Source organism: Pelophylax lessonae, assembly GCF_965119305.1.
Source record: "Pelophylax lessonae genome assembly, chromosome: 3".
Taxonomy (NCBI): domain Eukaryota; kingdom Metazoa; phylum Chordata; class Amphibia; order Anura; family Ranidae; genus Pelophylax; species Pelophylax lessonae.
This window is the reverse complement of record NC_138770.1, coordinates 505,813,401-505,833,789: the sequence shown is the minus strand read 5'-3', so window position 1 is coordinate 505,833,789 and position 20,389 is coordinate 505,813,401. Positions and strand designations below refer to the sequence as shown.

General features: G+C 39.5%; 1 protein-coding gene across 2 annotated transcripts in view; it reads left to right on the top strand.

The window, feature by feature from the left end:
- LTBP1 (latent transforming growth factor beta binding protein 1) overlaps positions 1–20,389 on the top strand; it is a 513,632-nt gene that overhangs the window by 374,357 nt on the left and 118,886 nt on the right. For both annotated transcript variants that reach the window (XM_082249446.1, XM_082249447.1), the window contains one exon: positions 9,525–9,647. In XM_082249446.1, the coding sequence (XP_082105572.1) occupies positions 9,525–9,647 (123 nt within the window). The remainder of the gene's footprint in view (positions 1–9,524; positions 9,648–20,389) is intronic.

The window sequence follows — 20,389 nt, the reverse complement described above, 5'->3', positions numbered from 1 at the left end:
GGGCCCCCCACATCCCATAATAATGATGAATATGGGCAACATTGTACCCATACCCATTTATAAAAAAAAAAAAAAGAGCGTAGTGTTACAAAAAACAAGGGACGGTTTTTGACAAGTTATTTATTAAAAATGAAGAATGTCCGCTGTCGTAGCCCCAACGTGTCTTCCTCCTCTGGTACCATTACCGATGTCTTCTTCCTCCGGTCTTCTCCCTCTGCTGTCTTCTTCCTCAGATGTTTTCACTAGGGGTGGGTTCTCTGGGGGATGTCACTGAATGGCCAAGCGCCATGGCTATATAAGAACTGGCAGACATCGGCGCTGACACAACTGAGGAAACCAGCGTCAGAGGAGGACCGTTTTTTAAAGCAGCTCGCCAACGGCGGGAGAAGACAGCGGAGGGAGAATACATCACCAGAGGAAGAAGACATCGATGGCAGTTCCAGAGGAAGAAGACACGTTGTACCTACAACGGGGTGATTCTTCATTTTTAATAAAGGATTGTCTAAAACCATCTCTTGTTTTTTGTAACAATATACTGCTTTTTTTTTGGTGAATGGGTAGGTGTATAATGCACATGGGGGGCCAGGGGCCCCCTTTCTTAAAGAGGGATTTCAGACTTTGATAAGCCCCCTACCCGCAGACTCCCACAACCACCACCTAGGGTGGTCTAGAAGAGGTATACATTTTGGGTCGTCCCCACAACAATTTTAAAAATATATATATTTTTTTTTATATTCAGCTGTCAGGGAAACCAGCTGATAGCTGATGACTCATAGGTTGTTAAGGATGCTGTGGCCAGCTTCCCGGCCCGTTTCTTAGCAACCAGCTATATACAATGTTTTTACAGAAAAAAAACAAAACACAGAAATGCATCAAAAATCGCATCACAAACGCAAAAAATGCGGGGGGGGGGGGGGGGGAGTTCCCGAAAATGCACTGGCTGCAAAATGCATAGATGTGAACGTGTACCATAGGAAACCATGTTAAATGGACTGTAGTGCATTTCTGCAAGCTGCTGTCCTGAATGATCCAGAAGCCACCCCCTTAAACTGCACTTTTTTGAAAAAATTAATTGCAGTCAAACTGTCAAAAATGTATATTTTCTCTTCCTCAAACTGCTATTTTTGTACATTGTTTGTATACAGATCATCTCCAGCAATATATCTGATATTTATCTGAGATACTTACCAAATCTCTTCATAGCTAATTGGATACAGGTGATAATCATTTTCTTCTGACAAATTTGAGATTACTCAGATGATGATAATGAAGGCATAGCCTACCATTTGGGTGTCATTTTGATAAAAGAAATGGTAAGGCTATTATTATTATTCTCTTTAGTACAGAGAAAGATAGGAGGTTGCAAGTTTGCAAAAACTCTTGCAGTGGCAGAAGTTTTTTTTTTTTTTTTAATATAAAACGTTAAAGTATTGAAACATTTGAACATATTTTAACATGCACACCATCTTACCCCCATTGAAGCATTTGTACTTTTAGTGCTCTTTTACAGTAACCTATAATGACAAGATAGAAAATATACTAGTACTATACTAGTGTATCTATCTCCCTGGGCCTCGGAAAAGGTTTTGATTAAATATAAGATAAAAATATAGAAATATGTGTGTATTAGTGAGATATAAATATAAATATATATATATTGTGTGGCAGCAGCTGTAGATTTAAAATAGATGATAGAAAAATAGCCTAGGCTATATACAGCGCTTGCCGCAGAAAAACAATTAACTTAATGTATGTGAACAATGTTGAAAACGTATCTTTACAGTATAAGTGGAAATTCAAATCAATTAAACACATGAAAATTAATAAAAAGTTCCAAGGAATTGATAAATAGATAAAAAAAAGTATTTTCCGGTGGTTATCAATATATGTGAATAAAATAAATGTAAAATTCAATAAATAATGTCTTTTCAAGTGCTGATCAGGTGCAAAGTGCTTCGTGCTCAATAAATAAAAATGTGTGACTTTTGTGACGTGGATTCCTCTTTTCCTGTGGCTTGTTTTAGAAATAAATGACTTACCAGAATTGTTGGGTCCTATGTACTGTATAGCACTAGGACCTACAGCGCTTGGAGGCCGTTCAGGCCGGACTGGGGATCCCCTTTGTGGATGATCCTGGTGGGATACAGGTTAGGTTCCTCCTTACCCGATCTCGATCCTCAGGATATGGGGGTAAAAGAAAGGCTCCAGATAGTGTATTATCGTTTTAAAAGTTTATTCATCAAATATTCATAAAAATCAGAGCGAAGAAAGACTCAAACTCCAAGTTTGCAGGCAAAGAAACCGCTAACAAAGACCTCCTAGCAGAGTGGCGAGCGTAGTGTTCCGGCTTGCATTACACGTGGTGCGTAGCGTCCTGACGTGCGTTCCACAACCCTGACGTGTTTCGTCACTTCCTGTGACATTTTCAAAACGCTACCTTGCACCTGATCACCACTTGAAAAGACTTTATTTATTGAATTTTACATTTATTTTATTCACAAATATTGATCACCACCGGAAAATACTTTTTTCTATCTATTTATCAATTCCTTGGAACTTTTTATTAATTTTCATGTGTTTAATTGATTTGTATTTTCACTTATACTGTAAAGATACGTTTTCAACATTGTTCACATACATTAAGTTAATTGTTTTTCTGCGGCAAGCTCTGTATATATCCTAGGCTATTTTTCTATCAACCTATAATGACACCCTATTGGACTACATGTGGTCACAGCAGCCCCGCTCTTCCTCTTGTCGGGTCCCCTACCTGCACTCCTGGCTTTTCCCCACTCCTGAGTGCACACCATAGCAAACCGCTTGCTATGGGAGCACTCATGCAGGCTAGATCCTGAGCTGTGCTCTGTGTGTCCATCGAAACACAGAATTCGGCTCAGCACCGCACTCCACTCTCTGCTCGCTGGCTGTGATTGACAGCAGCATAAACCAAAGGCTCCCACAGCTGCCTCTCTCTCCAGTGAGGAGAGAGAGAGCCGAGAAAGCTGCTGCTCTTGAGCAGAGAGCTGGATCGAGATGGGGCTTAGGTAAGCATAAGGTGGGGCTGGGGCTGCATACTAAGAGGTTTTTCTTTATGTTAATGCATAGAATACATTAAGTTAAAAAAATGATATAAGCTGTAGCCTGTGCACACCTATTTTTCTACATTATGGGTTCATGGTAAATAGTGTGAGGATACAATTTGGAAGTCCTTACGCGAACATGCAGAAAGAATAGAAAAAACAGCAACAGTACTTTTAGCCCTCCTCTATAACTCTAAGCTGGTAACCTGTAGAAATGTTAAAGTATCGCCTATGGGATTTTTAAGTAGCAAAGTTTGTCGCCATTCCACGAGCGTGCACAAATTTGAAGCATGACATGTTGGGTATCTATTTACTCGGCGTAACATTATCTTTCACATTGTGGAAAAAAATTTCTTTTCCAAAACAATTGCGTTTGAAAGACCGCTGCGCAAATACGGTGTGATAAAAAATATTGCAACGATCTCCATTTTATTCTCTAGGGTCTCTGCTAAAAAAAATATATAATGTTTGGGGGTTCTAAGTAGTTTTCTAGCAAAAAAAAAAACTGATTTTTGCATGTAAACACCAAGTGTCAAAAATAGGCCCGGTCTTAAAGTGGTTAACTGGTCGCTCTGTAATACATATATGTATAGTTTTTTCAATATAAAATGAGTACACTTATAAACATATGTTTTACAGTAAAGGGTTTTTGCAGATTCATAGCCTCTTAAAACATATATCCGGTGTAGCCTTAATCTTTGTGAGTTATTTATCTTTTACATGATGTAATTCTGCAGCTCATTACCAGCATACTTTGCTATTGTATATGAGTCATTCCAGCCCAAGTTTCATCTTTCATAAATACACTGCTGAGCTAATCCAGGAATTTCCCCCTTTTTCAACTCGATCACTTTGACCCTGCATGTCTGAGGCCCACAGATGTCTCCAGGAGAGTACATTTGGCAGCTACTTTGAAATCTTTGCTTGTTCAGTCAGGACATAGACCACCTTTTTTTTTACTCAAGCTGTGCCAAACTGCATGGCTAAAGGCATGCTTGGCTCGGTTAGTGTTTTCATTTACTGCCCATTTGAATGAGTGCTCATGTCAAGATTAATTTGTCTGCATACTGTGACAGCCAAGTTTTAAAATGTCAACAGTTTTGGTAAATTAATACAATGGAGTTAACATAAATGTCATTCCTTTACTATATCAACCTGTGTATGTGTATATGAAACCTGATTTACTGTTGTAATTTGCATATCACCCATTTTCGCTCTTGTCCATTGACGGACACAGAAAGTGTTTAACCTTCTGCTTATACTGCTGTCTACAAGTAGATTGGATGTGGGCAAACAAAAAGCTTTTGGCCTGCCCAGGATTACCCCTTAATCCTAGCACTTGCCCTGTCTCTGAAGACTTACTCAGTGAGTAAGTCAGTTGCATTGTGCACAAAGATCTACCTCAATTATTAAAGTCACTTGGAGCCTTTATATACAACCCCCACCTGTTTTGCTGCAGAAGGGGTTAAATCTGTGGGATCAAGCACTGACATCATCCAGTGAGTGGAGTATCACATGCACGCTGCATGCTCTCTTTCCCACCATGCAGCACTAAGGAAGTATCTTCGCACTGCTACTCCTGCTCTCAAAGAGCCTCTTGATACTTTAATTGTTCCTGTTACCTACCTACAGTAAATTTGGTCACCTCCGGACAGCTGACCCTCGCCTGTTACCAGCTGTCTAATTTACAGGGGTATCTAAGGCCTTTCCTGCTAGCCTGAATCTATGCGTTGCTTTACAGCCTCATGGTCGCAACATGTCTCATTCTGAGTCCCTCTACTGGGCCTACCTAGCTCAGGTTCTGCTAATAGTTCTGGGGTGGCTTGCAGTGCGCCTTCTAATGGTGCTGATGTCTGCATCCTGGAATTGTGTTATCCTCTGATCTTAAAATCTGTTTCATCTTTAGAGTCCTCATTGACTCGATGAGGTGTGGCTGGACCCTCTCCTCTCTCAGCTGAGATTTCTTTCATGGTTATGGTTGCATGGTCATGCAAGATTTTTTGGCCCAAGTTACCCAGTTGTTAGTTGCCTCTAATCGCAGAGGTCATACATGTTTCCTTTCTTTTCTGCAGTTTATAAATGGATTTGTGTACTGCCTTAGTGTCTTCTGAGCCATTGGCTGCAGATACTATGATTTTGAGTTGCTTTCCCCTGAGGAGTCCCAGTGTACTGCTATATATTCCCAAATGAAATGAAATAATTTTAGCCCTTACTGATGCAACACACACCACTCTAAAACTAGAGGATCATTATGTTGCTTCTACTGCTGCTGTTTCCAGGCTTTGGCCGTTTAAAATTTGTAAGGCTGTAAACACTTTCACTTTGCACCCACTTTTCATACTATTTCTCTATGAAGATTGGAAACATTCTGACAAGCTGTTTGCTTACTCTAAATGTGTTTTAGCTGTGTGAGAACTTTGTGCGGAAGTAGTCTATCCCCACTGTGAATCCAGCAGTGTCTCGCCTTATTGAGGCACTTACTATTCCAATAGAGAATGGTGTCTGTCTGTAACCACTTTACATCCAGGGTATGCAAATACACATCCAGGAAAGCAAGTGATTACACCAGGATCATGGCTGCAGCTGCAGATGGACAATTTTAGGTACTATAGTTTGTCGCCATTTCACAAGCGTGCACAATTTTAAATCTTGATATGTTTGATATCTGTTTAATTGGAACATAATTTTTTACATTTTATCAAAAAGTTGGGTATGATATTTGGTTTGTGCAATAAAATTAATTTAAGTGTATTTTTTCCTCGAAAATTGCCACCATTTCATTCTCCACGACCTCTGCTTTTAGAAAATGTACAATGTTTAGGGGTCCTCATTTTCTAGCAAAAATGCTGATTTTAGCATACTAACATTAACATATGAAAAATTTCAAAATTGCCCTGGATAGCAAGTGGTTAAGGACTCGACTGATAAGCAGTTAGAAGCACTTTATAAAGCTTCATTCTTACTGTTGGTCCCTTCACTTCATTGGATTCCAGCTTTGACCCGACTTTGTCAAACATTTTTGCTTGGTCAAAATACCTTAAATGAAATAAAACTGCTGCCAGTATTGATTCCTCACTGATTGATTGATTGATTGATTGATTGATTGATTGATTGCACCAGGCGGAAACAGAAATACATTTCAACTGTGATGGTTTGCGAGAAGCCTCCTGTCTTTATTTCCTGCATGTGTCTCATATCAGTTCATGTGTGAAGGACAGTGTAGCTAAAGTCCTGGACTGTGGAACCTCTGTCTAACAAGTGTTTGATGATGATGGACAGTGTCTCTTTGGACCAGCTCTTGACAACTTCATCAGGGTGATGCAAGAGCATCCAGATTCCTCAACAGAAGCCTAGAAAACTGCAAAGTCTCCTGCCTCTTTATCTGTTAAGAAACATCCCCTTCATAATTTCTCCACTTTCTCAACCCTCAAAGCGTGGCTCCCTGTCTGCCTTTAAGGTGTACCTTTCCAGAGTGGGGAGATGTTTGTTAACCTTTGCAGATGCTTTGCTTGTGTCACATACTCTTGGGTCTCCCGGGTCTACAAATTGAAGCTTCTCTCCCTGTCCCCTCCTCAGTTTCTAACCTCCTGTGTCACTGCAGATCTCCATCTATCCCACTCTTTTCTTCAGTGGTAGAGTGTTTCCAGGGATTTTACTCCAACCCTTTCACTGCTCCCTGTTCCCAAGACCAAAGAAGATATTCACCCAATTCTAGATCTTAAAGCTATTAATGTCTTCTTCAAGTTCAGAAATCCTGCATGGAATCTACCAAACCTGTCATTGCTTCCCTTTACCAGGAAGACTTTCTGGCTGTGGACATCAGAGATGCATACTTACATGTCTCCATATTTCCAGGGCATCAATGATTCTTTATGTTTGCTGTAGAGCCCTTACACTACCAGTTCGTAGCCCACTCATCCTGACTCTTGTCTGCACATTGGGTGTTCACTTGGGGGCTGGCTGCTATACTAACCATAGTGTGTTCTCTTGGGATCCCCATTGTGAAATACTTAGATGATCCCCTGTTGAGGGAACAGTCAATGCGGGCTCTTTTGTACAATGTGAAGATGCCCATCCAGAAGTTACAGTGATTTGGATGGCTCCTGAACCCTCAGAAATCCTTGTTGGAAATGACTGATCATCTGGGTCTAGCTTTAGACACAGTTCAGGCTAGAGTGTTCCTTGATCTCTCTATTCCAGGAGCCATCCAACTCTCTGCTTCTGCATGTCCTAGATCTGATGATAGCCTCTTTTAAGGCAGTCTTATTTGCCCAAATTAATTTCAGACCTCTATAACGCAACATTCTGATGTCATGGGACAAGTCAATCAAGTCTCTAGACAGACCTATTTATCTGTCACCAAGGACCAGGCTGCCTTGGCTTGGTTGCTCAATAATCCATCTTTAGAATCCGGAAAGTCCTTCCTGTCATTTGGAGGATCCTAACAGTAGAAGCCAGTCTGTTAGACTGGGAAAGAGTCCTGAGAACCTTGTCAGTGCAGGGGACTTGGTTATTGGAGGAATCTCCTCTCCCAATCAACATTCTGGAACTTAAGGGCAATTTGGTTGTCTCTACAGAATCAGACTATTCTACTGGGGTCATCTATAGGTACTTTCCAGGTTTAGACAATTGACAGGCAGATTTACTCTGATGATGGCAATACCTGGACCTTCTGGCAACTTGTTCCAGGACCTGTGTTGCAGGTGGAGGACACCAGATGTGAACCTCCTGGTTTCCAGGTTCGAAAATAAACAGGACAAGTTTGTCTCCACGTAGTAGGGTCCTCTAGAGGAGGCAATTAATTCTCTTGTGGCTCCTTTGATTTGTGCGGCTTCATCTGTCTTCTGCAAACATTGAAATAGTACTTTTAATCCCAGAGTATATGAGAAAAAAAAGGGGAAATACTGCGCTAAAAGGCAGCCAGCACAACACAGGACAAATGTATGTAAAAATTATAACAATACGTGCCTCGCTAATAAATCATGAAAATTACTGATTTAAATGGTAACTACACACAAATGAAATCATGATAATTAAAAAACGTGTAAAAAATTGAAATGCAAATTTATTAAAAAATCCAGTATAGGTATATACGTATAGTGACTAATATCACCACAGATATATTGAGTATACCCGTGTAGGTCTTAGGACTTTAGTGGCATCAATAAATGTGATATAATGAGTTAAATGGTGACACCACAATAAATGTGACATAACACTCAAAAATTATAAATAAAAATAAAGTCCATAAACTTAAAGTGTAAAACCATACAATAAAGGGATTTATTAAAAGTTCAGAACACTTTCAATTCATTCAATAAAAAGCTCTTTCAAATATATTCTGTAAACAGCATAGGTACGCAATGGCACAGACAGGACTCGGCCCGATGCGTTTCGTCTTCATGTCTGAATGGACATAGGAGGCTGTGACTAGGTTCGGGTGCTCCTATAACAAGCTGCTTGCTGTGGGGGCACTCAACAGTAGGGAGGGGCCAGGATCACAGAAGAGTGACCCAAGCAGAGGAGGATCTGGGCTGCTCTGTGCAAATCCACTGCAACATAGCAGGTAAGTATAACATGTTTGTTATTTTTATAGGGAAAAAAATGAGACATTACAATCACTTTAGGAAACATTTCAGTGCATTTTTTTTTTTTTTGCATTTTCTTTCATTGACACAGTTTTCATATTTGTTTTAGAGTTGTCAGTTGACCAAGGCAAATAAAAATTTTTTTCATCATTATGACCTTGCCTAAAATGCAATAGACAAAAGCTGATTGACATATTATTGCGAATTTTCTTTTTTTTTTTTTTCATCAAAGTTTTTTATTAAATTTAAAGGAACAATACATAATATGACATAGCATGACAAAGTAAAAGAGGTACATATTGCAACACGGATATGAACATCATGTATTATCAGCATACATACATATACAGTCAAGGACCTGAGGTATGCCTTTTGTGAGGCAACCTATCATACCTTACAATATTTTTCTTCCAACATGGATAATTACGGAGATAGTGGTTGTGGTCGGCTATTGCGAATTTTCATGACAGCAAACTGACAGAATATTGCTCCTCTTTACAAACCATATTATGTAAAATTGTAACGTAAACTATACAAATACAAATAATTATATCATAATGTATACTTTTTCCAAAGAATTGTTTCTTATGGCCACATAATACTTGGTATACATGTGTGTATTGTGTAGTCAGTAACACAAAAGCCATTCACCCTATAACCTATTAGTGTAAATGATGCATTGTCAACTCAGTGTATATTAAAAAAACATATTTGTAACCTATGCTATCTATTGATCAGTAATTATATTGTTGTTCCTTTGCCTTTCTTTATAATGGTCAAGTTTGTTTAAAAAGTTCAGTACTGAATGATATAATAAACATCTAGTATCACTTCTTTTTTTTTTTTTAAATTACAGATATTAATGAATGCTACATGCAGGGTATTTGTCCAAACGGGGACTGTTTAAATACTATGGGAAGCTATAGGTGTACCTGCAAACAAGGGTTTGTTCCAGATCCCACATATTTGTCATGCGTTGGTAAGTAAGAACATGAATTCATCCCACTTTTTTTTAAACCTTCTACTGAACCTTATTACGAGTACTCACTAGAAAAAAGCTGGAAGACATAGTTACATAGTTAGTGAGGTTGAAAAAATACATCAGTCCATCCAGTTCAACCTATGATGTGTGTGTGTTTGCTTTTAACCATACATTGTGTACCCCTGTATGTTGTGGTCTCCAAGGTGCCCATCTAATAGTTTTGAAACTATCAATGCTCCCAGCTGATACGACTGCTTGTGGAAGAGAATTCCACATCCTTACCGCTCTTACAGTGAAGAACCCCTTACGCATTTTAAGGTTAAACCGCCTTTCCTCTAGTTTTAGTGAATGGCCACGTGTCTTATTGTATCTCCTCTCTCTGAATAGTTTGTTCCTTATGCTAGGGTCGCCAGTACAGTATTTGTACATTGATATCATATCCCCCCTCAATCGTCTCTTCTCCAGAGAGAATAAGTTCAGTGCTTGTAGTCTTTCCTCATAGCTGATGTCCTCCATTCCCTTAATTATTTTTGTTGCCCTTCTCTGGACTCTTTCCAATTCCAGCACATCCTTCCTGAGGACCGGTGCCCAGAACTGGACAGCATACTCCAAATGTGGCCGGACCAGAGTCTTGTAGAGTGGGAGAATAATCTCTTTATTTCTGGAGTGAATCCCCTTTTTTATACATCCCAATATTCTGTTGGCTTTGCTTGCAGCGGCTTAGGAAAAAATGATATTTTCTTCTGCTCCTTCCATTACTGAGCATTTAAACACTGAGTACTAAATAAAACATGGTCATGATAGACTGTAAATGTTCTTGCGTATGTACCACACGGAGGTGAAACATCTTTTTCCTAATCATGCATAATGGAACACAGGATTAAGTATTTAGGTACATCAGATTATGCTGCTGCCTTCAGTAGATTGGACATTTGCAAACACAGCTGTAAAGACAACCTGGTATAACCGCTCCTACTCCCATCATTCCTTTTTTTTTTCTAGTGTCCTAGGAAAAAGGACATCTTCTCACTGCTGTAAGAGAAACAAAACTTTTCCACTTTTTCTAAAGGCATTTTTTTAGCAAGATTCTTCCGTTGTTGAAGAGTCTCTGGGGCTTTTTCCTAGATTGGCTGATCCTTGGTATAATCCTGGAAGATGCACCAGGACCCATCTGGGTTAGCTGCATACTGCTTTACAGGTCCTGGGCCATAGACTTTAAACTGTAAAAAAGGTAGGGATGGTGGCGCTGTCTCTATTAACCTTCCTAGCGGTATTCCCGAGTGTGACTCGGGGTAAGATTTTAGTGCCAAAAGCGGTAACCCCGAGTCACACTCGGGGTAGCGCTAAGAAGATCGCTGGATGCTGGAGGAGGTTTTACTTACCTTTTCTCCGGGATCCAGCGAAGACTGCGAGCGGTGTGCGGCGGCGGAGCTCTCTCCCGATCGTCTGCGAGCCCCGGCTTCCGTCTCCGGCGACGTGACGTCCGCCGGGGGGTGGAACCGGCGGCAAATTCGAATGTAAAATGCACCAAACACACTGATATCGTTCAAAATAAAATAAAATCACATTACATTACCCCCCAGTGCCCTTTCCTGCAGTTTTACTGTACTTTTTATGTAAATATATGTATATATATATATATATATATATATATATATATACATATATATACAGTATATATATATATATACGTATATATATACACATATACATATATATATATATATATATATATATATACACACACATATTATATATATATATATATATATATATTTATATATATATATATACATATATATGTATATATATATATATATATATATGTATATATATATATATATATATATATATATATATATATATATATATATACACGTGTATATATATATATATATATACACGTGTATATATATATATATATACACATAATTCTTGTGAATGAGCAGCCCAAACCAACTGTATACATTATATATATATATATATATATATATATATATATATATATATATATACGTATGTATAATATATATACATACGTATATATATATATATATATATATATATATGTAATATATGTATACATAATATATGTATACATATATATATATATATATATATATATATATATATATATATATATATAATATGTGTAATAAATGTATACAGTTGGTTTGGGCTGCTCATTCACAAGAATTACATGCTTTCAGCACCTAAAATAATGGTACCGCTTTCAGCACCTAAAATCCAAAAGAATCATACCGCCAGGGAGGTTAAGTTAGATATAATTTAAGTGATTAAAAATGTGTAAAGTGCCTACGTGCTAACATTGATATGTGCAATAATATAAATAAATTCACCAGTACAAAAATACTCCTAAACATCAAATAGTGCAAATACTCAAGTGCAATGTAGTAAGGTGCCTTCAAGAATGTTGAAAGTGACTGGTGCAAGAAATTGTATGTGATAAATACATATATAGACAATTGGCTACTAATTAATATGACCAAAAATAACAATATTCATGCAATCTTAAGGTGCTTAGAAAGTGCTATATTATATAAGAAACCCCAATATTATCACATCCACTGGTAAAGGGATGGTGTAAAGTGCCAACAGAAAACAGTCCAAAATCTATACGGTTTGCAACGTTCAGTAGAGGATCTGGTAAAAAAGTCTATATGTCACATGGCCACATCTGGAGTATGCTGTCCAGTTCTGGGCACCGGTCCTCAGGAAGGATGTGCTGGAACTGGAGAAAGTCCAGAGAAGGGCAACAAAAATAATTAGGGGAATGGAGGACATCAGCTATGAGGAAAGACTACAAGCCCTGAACCTTTTCTCTCTGGAGAAAAGACGATTGAGGGGGGATATGATATCAATGTACAAATACTGTACTGGTGACCCGAGCATAAGGAACAAACTATTCAGAGAAAGGAGATACAATAAGACACGTGGCCACTCACTAAAACTAGAGGAAAGGCGGTTTAACCTTAAAGTGCGTAAGGGGTTCTTCACTGTAAGAACGGTAAGGATGTGGAATTCTCTTCCACAAGCAGTCGTATCAGCAGGGAGCATTGATAGTTTCAAAAAACTATTAGATGGACACCTTAAAGACCACAACATACAGGGGTATACAATGTACGGTTAAAAGCAAACACACACACACATCATAGGTTGAACTGGATGGACTGGTGTCTTTTTTCAACCTCAGTAACTATGTAACTATGTAACATGCAATGACCACAAGCAAATATAAGTTGAGATAGGTGACAACACTCTGGTGATAGAAGAGTAACCCCGTGGTGGGTGGTAAGGTGCTGGGATATCCCTCCAGTGGAAAGGCACACTTACCAGAAACACCCACCCCACACAGGGGTATAGAGCGGGTGTTTAAATGGGTCCAGCAGCCCAGCGGTATCCTCCTATGCCTGGATGGGGACGTGTGCCGGAAGCCTGGCTGGTCCTAGTATGAATCCCCTGGTCCCCTGTGTGCTTTCCTGATCTGGGTATGCTCCGAGGTATCCCCCGATTCCACTCCCTGGAAGTGCGGGGTCATGTAGTTGGTAGCTGATCCGGCACAGGAGAGCCGCTCTGCCGCCGTATTACTACGTGACGTGGTTGACAAGCTCTCATAAACGTCTGATTTCCCAGGCTTTCCCAGAGTGTTGTCACCTATCTCAACTTATATTTGCAAACCGTATAGATTTTGGACTGTTTTCTGTTGGCACTTTACACCATCCCTTTACCAGTGGATGTGATAATATTGGGGTTTCTTATATAATATAGCACTTTCTAAGCACCTTAAGATTGCATGAATATTGTTATTTTTGGTCATATTAATTAGTAGCCTATTGTCTATATATGTATTTATCACATACAATTTCTTGCACCAGTCACTTTCAACATTCTTGAAGGCACCTTACTACATTGCACTTGCGTATTTGTACTATTTGATGTTTAGGAGTATTTTTGTACTGGTGAATTTATTTATATTATTGCACATATCAATGTTAGCACGTAGGCACGTTACACATTTGTAATCACTTAACCACTTAAGCCCCGGAGGATTTTCCTGCTAAACGACCAGGGGGTATTTTGCGATTCGGCACTGCGTGACTTTAACAGACAATTGCGTGGTCGTGCGACACTGTACCTAAACGAATTTGACGTCCTTTTTTTCCCACAAACAGAGCTTTCTTTTGGTGGTATTTGGTCACCTGTGCGATTTTTTGATCACGCGCTATAAACAAAAAAAGAGCGTCAATTTTGCAAAAATAGCAATATTTTTCACATTTTTTTATATGAAATTTCCCCCCAAAAAAATGTAAAAATCAAAATTTTTTAACATTTTTGGCCAATTTGTTTTATGTTACATATGTTTGGTAAAAAAAATCGCAAAAAGCGTATTTTGATTGGTTTGCGCAAAAGTTATCGCGTTTACTAACAAAGGGAAAGATTTTTGTCATTTTTGTTGTTTTTTTTTTAACGCGTAATGGCGGCGATCTGCGATTTTTTTTGCGGTACTGCGACATTGCGGTGGACAGATCGGACCCTTGACTGAAATTTTTGACACTTTTGGGGTTACCAGTGACATTTCTACAGTAATCAGTGCTATATATATGCACTGTTACTGTAAAAAAAACACTGGTAGTGAAGGGGTTAACTTTATTTGGGAGGGAGGGGCGTGCTTTCTACTGTGATTGGCTGTGGCTTGAGGTGAAAGGACACTGATCAACGGATCTACATAGTAGATCTGTCTGATCAGTGTTTTAACACCGAGGAGAATGACAGGCAGCTTGTTTACACAAGCTGCCTGACTTTCTCCCTCTCCCCCGACGATCGCCGAGTGAGCGGCGGACATCGGGTCCGCCGGTCACACGCGCGGGGGCGTCCGTGACCGCGCGGGAGCGGGAGCGCGCCTCCGGCGGCGCACGCTCGCTCCCCAGACCCTCCCAGGCTAGTGACGTTAATTAACGTCACTCTGCCTGGCAGGGGCTGACCGCCGCAGTAAATTTACTTGCGGCGGTCGGCAAGCGGTTAAATTATATCTAACTTAATAGAGACAGCGCCACCATCCCTACCTTTTTTACATTCATTGTATAGTCTCCGGACTATCATTCAGGGAGGCTGCAGCCTATTTTTAGATATATTCTTCATATATATATATATATATTTTATATACCTTTATATTTTTTTACACACTGAGTGTTCACTTATCCATATAGACCGCGGCGCGGAAGCCTTAATTTTCACAGACTTTAAACTACTTGCATCAGCCACACCTAAAGTTACCAGTCTTTTAAACTTTCTCCAAAAAGTCCTCAACATGTTAAGACTGGCGCTTCATATGAAGTGCTTCATATGCTTTCCACTCATAAACGTTCCACTTTCTTCCTTGCTTCCTTGTGGTCATGTCCTTGTGTTCTTGATCTTAGCCTCATATTGAAAATATTGCCCTCCTGAACTCTATTCACTCCCTTGACGTATTTAAAGGTTTCAGTGCTGTCTTCCCATTCCCTAATCTCCTCCAGACTGTACATTTTAAGTTCCTGAAGACTCTAATATGGTTTATCCCACAGACCTTTCAACCAGACTCATTCTATCTTATCAATATCTTTTTGTAAGTGAGGTCTCCAGAACTGGACACTGTATTCTAAATGATGTTTACCACTTCCCAACCAGCCGCCGTAGTTATACAGTGGTAGGTTGGCTTTGTTACGTGAGACGATGTACCTGTATGTTGTTTTGTGTAGTCGATAGTGGGGGTGCGTACGATGTCCACCAGGCACCCGCAAACGCTTCAGATGGAGACAGAACAGCTATCTGCCAATGTAAACACTACAGACTGCTGTTCTGTCAGTGACGAACACACGGATCCTTTGTTCCTCCTATTTAGGAACACAGTTCTCTGTGTTCATTCAGTAAGTAAATCTCCCACACAGTTAGAAAGCATCCCCTAGGCACACATTTAACCCTTTGATCACCCCTGGTGTTAACCCCTTCCCTGCCAGTGTCATTAGTACAGTAACAGTGCATATTTTTAGCACTGATTACTGTAATATTGTCACTGGTCCCCTCAAAAGTGTCAGTTAGTTGTCTGATCTGTCTGCCGCAATGTTGCAGTCCCTCTAAAAATCGCTGATCACCGCCAGTAATAAACTAGTAATAAATAAATAAAAATGACATACATCTTTCCCCTAGTTTGAAGACGCGATAACTCTTGCGCAAACCAATCATTATACACTTATTGGGATTTTTTTTACCAAAAATATGTAGCAGAATACATATTAGCCTAAATTGATGAAGAAATTTGATTTTTTTTTTTTTTAGAACGTTTTATAGCGGAAAGTAAAAAATTTAGTTTTTTTTCAGATGGGCTGTGTGCTTCCATAAACACACACACAGCGTGGCAATGCACATACTCTCTGCTCATAATGGACACTGGCTCCCACTGCTGCATGCAGAGAGGAGAGGAGAGGACCACTGCAGATGGGCACTTTGCTGGATTGAGTTAGGACTTAAATGGGTATTTAGGGAGGTGGGAGGCTACGGCTACCGGGACATTATATACCTTAATGCAGGGAATGCGTTAAGTTAAAAAATATTATGAATTTAGAACCAGTTTCAACTCACTGGCCTGTAATTGCCAGCTTCTACCTTACTGCCCTTCTTGTAGAAAGGTATAATTTTAGCTGTCTGCTAGTCATGGAGAACTTATGTTGAAATACATTAAAAACATAAGTTACTATGCACTTCTCAGCTACACCTCCTGTTTCCTTGAATCTCCTGTATGCCGATTATTGTTTTACTTTCCTACTTACCTCTTTAGAGGATAATATTGTTTTTTTCTTCTGTTTATTCTTACCAATTTGCCTTACATATAATCTAGTTGCCTCCAGGGTTGTAGACTTCAACAGTGCCCACTCATTACTGACTCCTCCCCTTTTACCCAAAACTTGGTTGGGCTTTTTCAGAGGAATCCCATTCATTGCCTCTATTACATCCCTGCTCCTGCTTGTAATTGCAGTTTGAGAATCCCAATTAACATCAGGCATGTTAAAATCACCCACAATTAAAACCACAACTTTATTGGGTTGTCTCGTCAGTCAAAAGATTATCATAATCTTCAGTCTGTCCTGGGGGGTCTATGTAAAAGGCCAATTAAAAGGGAAGATCCTTCTGTGGTTGGAAGGCAAACCCAGAGGGTTTCAAGTATTTCATTTTTTTTTGTTAATTTTCATTAGCCTTTTGCTATTTTTGACATATATGGCAACTACACCTCCGCCTTTTCCTAATCTGTCTTTCCTATATAGTGTGTACCATGGTATATTTATGTCCAAGTCATTGGAATCCTTCAACCATGTTTTTGTAATCACAATAAGAAGGCCCAAATTCTGAAAGTCCTTCTGTATAGAGAACATATCATTCTGAGACAAATGATTGGTGCCAGGGTGCACAACAACATCAACAATGCATTCTTCACTAGCTTTCGTCACAATATTTAAAATGTGCCTTTTATCTCTCCTGACAGTAGCACCAGGTAAACAGTGAAATACATTTTATACTGCCACATGATTTCCTGAAGATAAACCTCTTACTACTGAATCACCAACAAAAAGATGACGTCTCCTTTTAGGAACTTTATCCACAACACTTGCCTGCTTGCAAAGTCAGATACAAAATGTACTTTTGCAATTGCAAAGCAATTTCTTTCTCAGGGTCCTCCTTCTTATGCACAGAAGGGTTGCAATTCTCACAAACGACTATGTCTGATACCTTCGTATCATCTTCTAGCTCAAAAAGATTACTATAAGGGTTATGTAGTGTCACACCAAAAGCTACATGTTTATCGCCCACAGTCCTCACTCTTGCAGAACCAACATTTGTCCACTCTGCCCTTCCACTGCACAGTCTTATTAAAGACTGGTTGGTATTTTCAAGGCAGCTCAACAGAACAAGTTGGTATGGACAGCCTCCTGATCTCAGAGTGAAGGGCATAAACCAAGGCTTTTAGACAAAAAAAGATTTACTTAGAATCAAACACAAATATTAACCAAAGATAGCTGGCTGTCTCCAAACTCCTGCTATTTTCAAACTACTGCTGTTCATACTACGCACTTTTGTCTGCTGCACGACTATGCTGATGTACTCACAATGAGCAAACTCCACAGAGTAAACTCTTCAGAGTTGCTACTCCATTTAAATCCCACACTAATGAGGCACCAATTAGGATAATAGCTCACCTCTCTTACATATGCTAATTGATAGCGCCCAGTACTCCCAACACCTAAAGCCTAGTACACACGCAAGTAATTTCCGCCGACCGGTCATCCGTCTTTCGTCCAGAGTTGTGTTTTGTTGTTTGGAATGTGCTCTAGACTGCACTGGACTTTTGTCGACCGACAGAATTCTACTTCAAAAGTGATGTCATGTTTTGTTATGCTTTCTTTGTGTTCTTTCTTCTCTGAGCATGCCCAGTCTTGCTCATAGGATTTTTACCTGTCGAAATCTGTACTGACTGCATGAAAATCGGACGTGTTTTGACGGAGGACAAAAATTTTACACCAGAATTTTTTCAGCCGAAAAGTCGGAGTCGGTTGTCGAAAGCATAATACTAGCAAGCCGAAAATCGGCAGATCGGTCGTCGGACAAAAATCCCCGGCCGAATTTTCGACTCGTGTGTACGGGGCTTTAGCCAGCCATAGACGGATTAAAATTCAGCTAGTTCAGCTGGACCCACTTATAAGCAGACTGGTTGTTCTGAAATTGATCAATTGATTGACTTCAGTACGATCACCCTGTTAAGTTATTTTCGTTTGATCACTGGCAATGGCTATATCTATGTTCTGACAGGTAGCTCCTGTCACCATCTGTATCCGATTTCCTCGTTGTTCCTTAACTTCAATAACATGTCTGGCTGTGAAAACCTTTTTTAATAGGTGATCTAGATTTACTGAAAATACAATAATAAGTACTATGTTTTGGCAAAAGTAGTACTATGGTTTTGTGAAAGGAGTTTATGTGGCAAGTGACCAAGGTAAAATTACATGTTCTCAGTCAATGACAGTAATTTGCACCTTTTACTTTGGCATATCTCCAGTTCCTGTCCATTTTCTTGCCCTATTTATCTATCCTCAAATATATGTAAGGATATATGTGCCATGCTGTTAAACGGTTATTCTATAATAGTAGACACGACTAGGTTGGCTCAGATTCATATAGATAAACACAGAAACAGAAGACAGTTTCAAACCCCAATTTTCTCATAAACTTTGAAATCATATATCTTTCTTCGTTCCAGATATTTAATGCTGGAACATTTTTGAGTATACTTTTCTTTTCAACACCTGGCAACCAAGCAGTAGAAATGTTGTAGCACAGACCAGAACATCAGTGCTTGAGCAAATAGGTGTTTGTTTTTTTTCTTTCTGGTACACATTTGTGAAGCCTTTTTGAAAGATTTAGGAAATGTTTTTCATTTACACTTGGATTTCATGAAGTGCGATCACTTTGCTTCTCTGGTAAACCCAGTATATCTTATTCAGCTTCTGAACTGATTTTCTTCCCCTGAGGATGCAAAAAGGAACTGGAAATGCAACCAATTGCAAACCAACCAAAATGAAAAAGCAACCAAATGCAAACCATTTTTCCCTTAACTCTTTCTGAAGTCATTAATATCAAGATGCACAGGCCAAATAAATAAATAAATTAAAGTTGGTTATTTTAGGTTTTGCATAGCTAATAAAACAACAGTGACCCAAAGCTCTGTATACAAAAAAAAAAATAAAATAGGACCACGAGGGGTTCTATAACAAAGAGACACTAGAACAAGCAACACTGATACAACCATACACACAACATTCATACTTGCCCCTTCTCCCATTGGGGATTCAAACTGTCAATGAAAGGCTTAAATGAGAGATATCAGCTGTCCGGTCATCTGGTGGGTCTCAAGAGGGGTGCATCGTGGTTGGCAGTTAGAAGTAAAAGCACTATGAATCAGAGCTTACTAATTGTACATGAGAGATGTACAATAGAAGCAAGTCAAATGTAGCTTGCTTTCAGATAACTTCAAATTAGAGAGGTACAAGAAAAGCCTAGGACAGTGATGGCGAACCTTGGCACCCCAGATGTTTTGGAACTACATTTCCCATGATGCTCATGCACTCTGCAGTGTAGTTGAGCATCATGGGAAATGTAGTTTGAAAACATCTGGGGTGCCAAGGTTCGCCACCACTGGCCTAGGACAATGATGGCGAACCTTGCCACCCCAGATGTTTTGGAACTACATTTCCCATGATGCTCAACTACACTGCAGAGTGCATGAGCATCATGGGAAATGTAGTTCCAAAACATCTGGGGTGCCAAGGTTCACCATCACTGACCTAGAAGATCCTGTCACTAGACCACTCATTTCAACTTCCCAAAAGTTTATATGTGAATTTAATGTACCATATTTTATGTTATTTACATGTAAAGGTTATCCTATGTGTAGACATTTAAAAGGCCTGAGTTGGTGCCACCATCTTGGATTTGAGATAAGCAAACCTGGAGACTCAGAGCTGTCATTCAGTTGACAGTGCAGTTCACCCCCCCCCCCCCCCCCCCCGATCATACATAAAAGTTTAGGGAGGTGAGTGGCAAAGGAGCTGGTCCAGCACAGAAAGGAATTAATCAAAAGGCTAGAAGAAGTGGAAGGTGGTGAGGGAATTGTGATTGTGCTAGACAATTTTCCT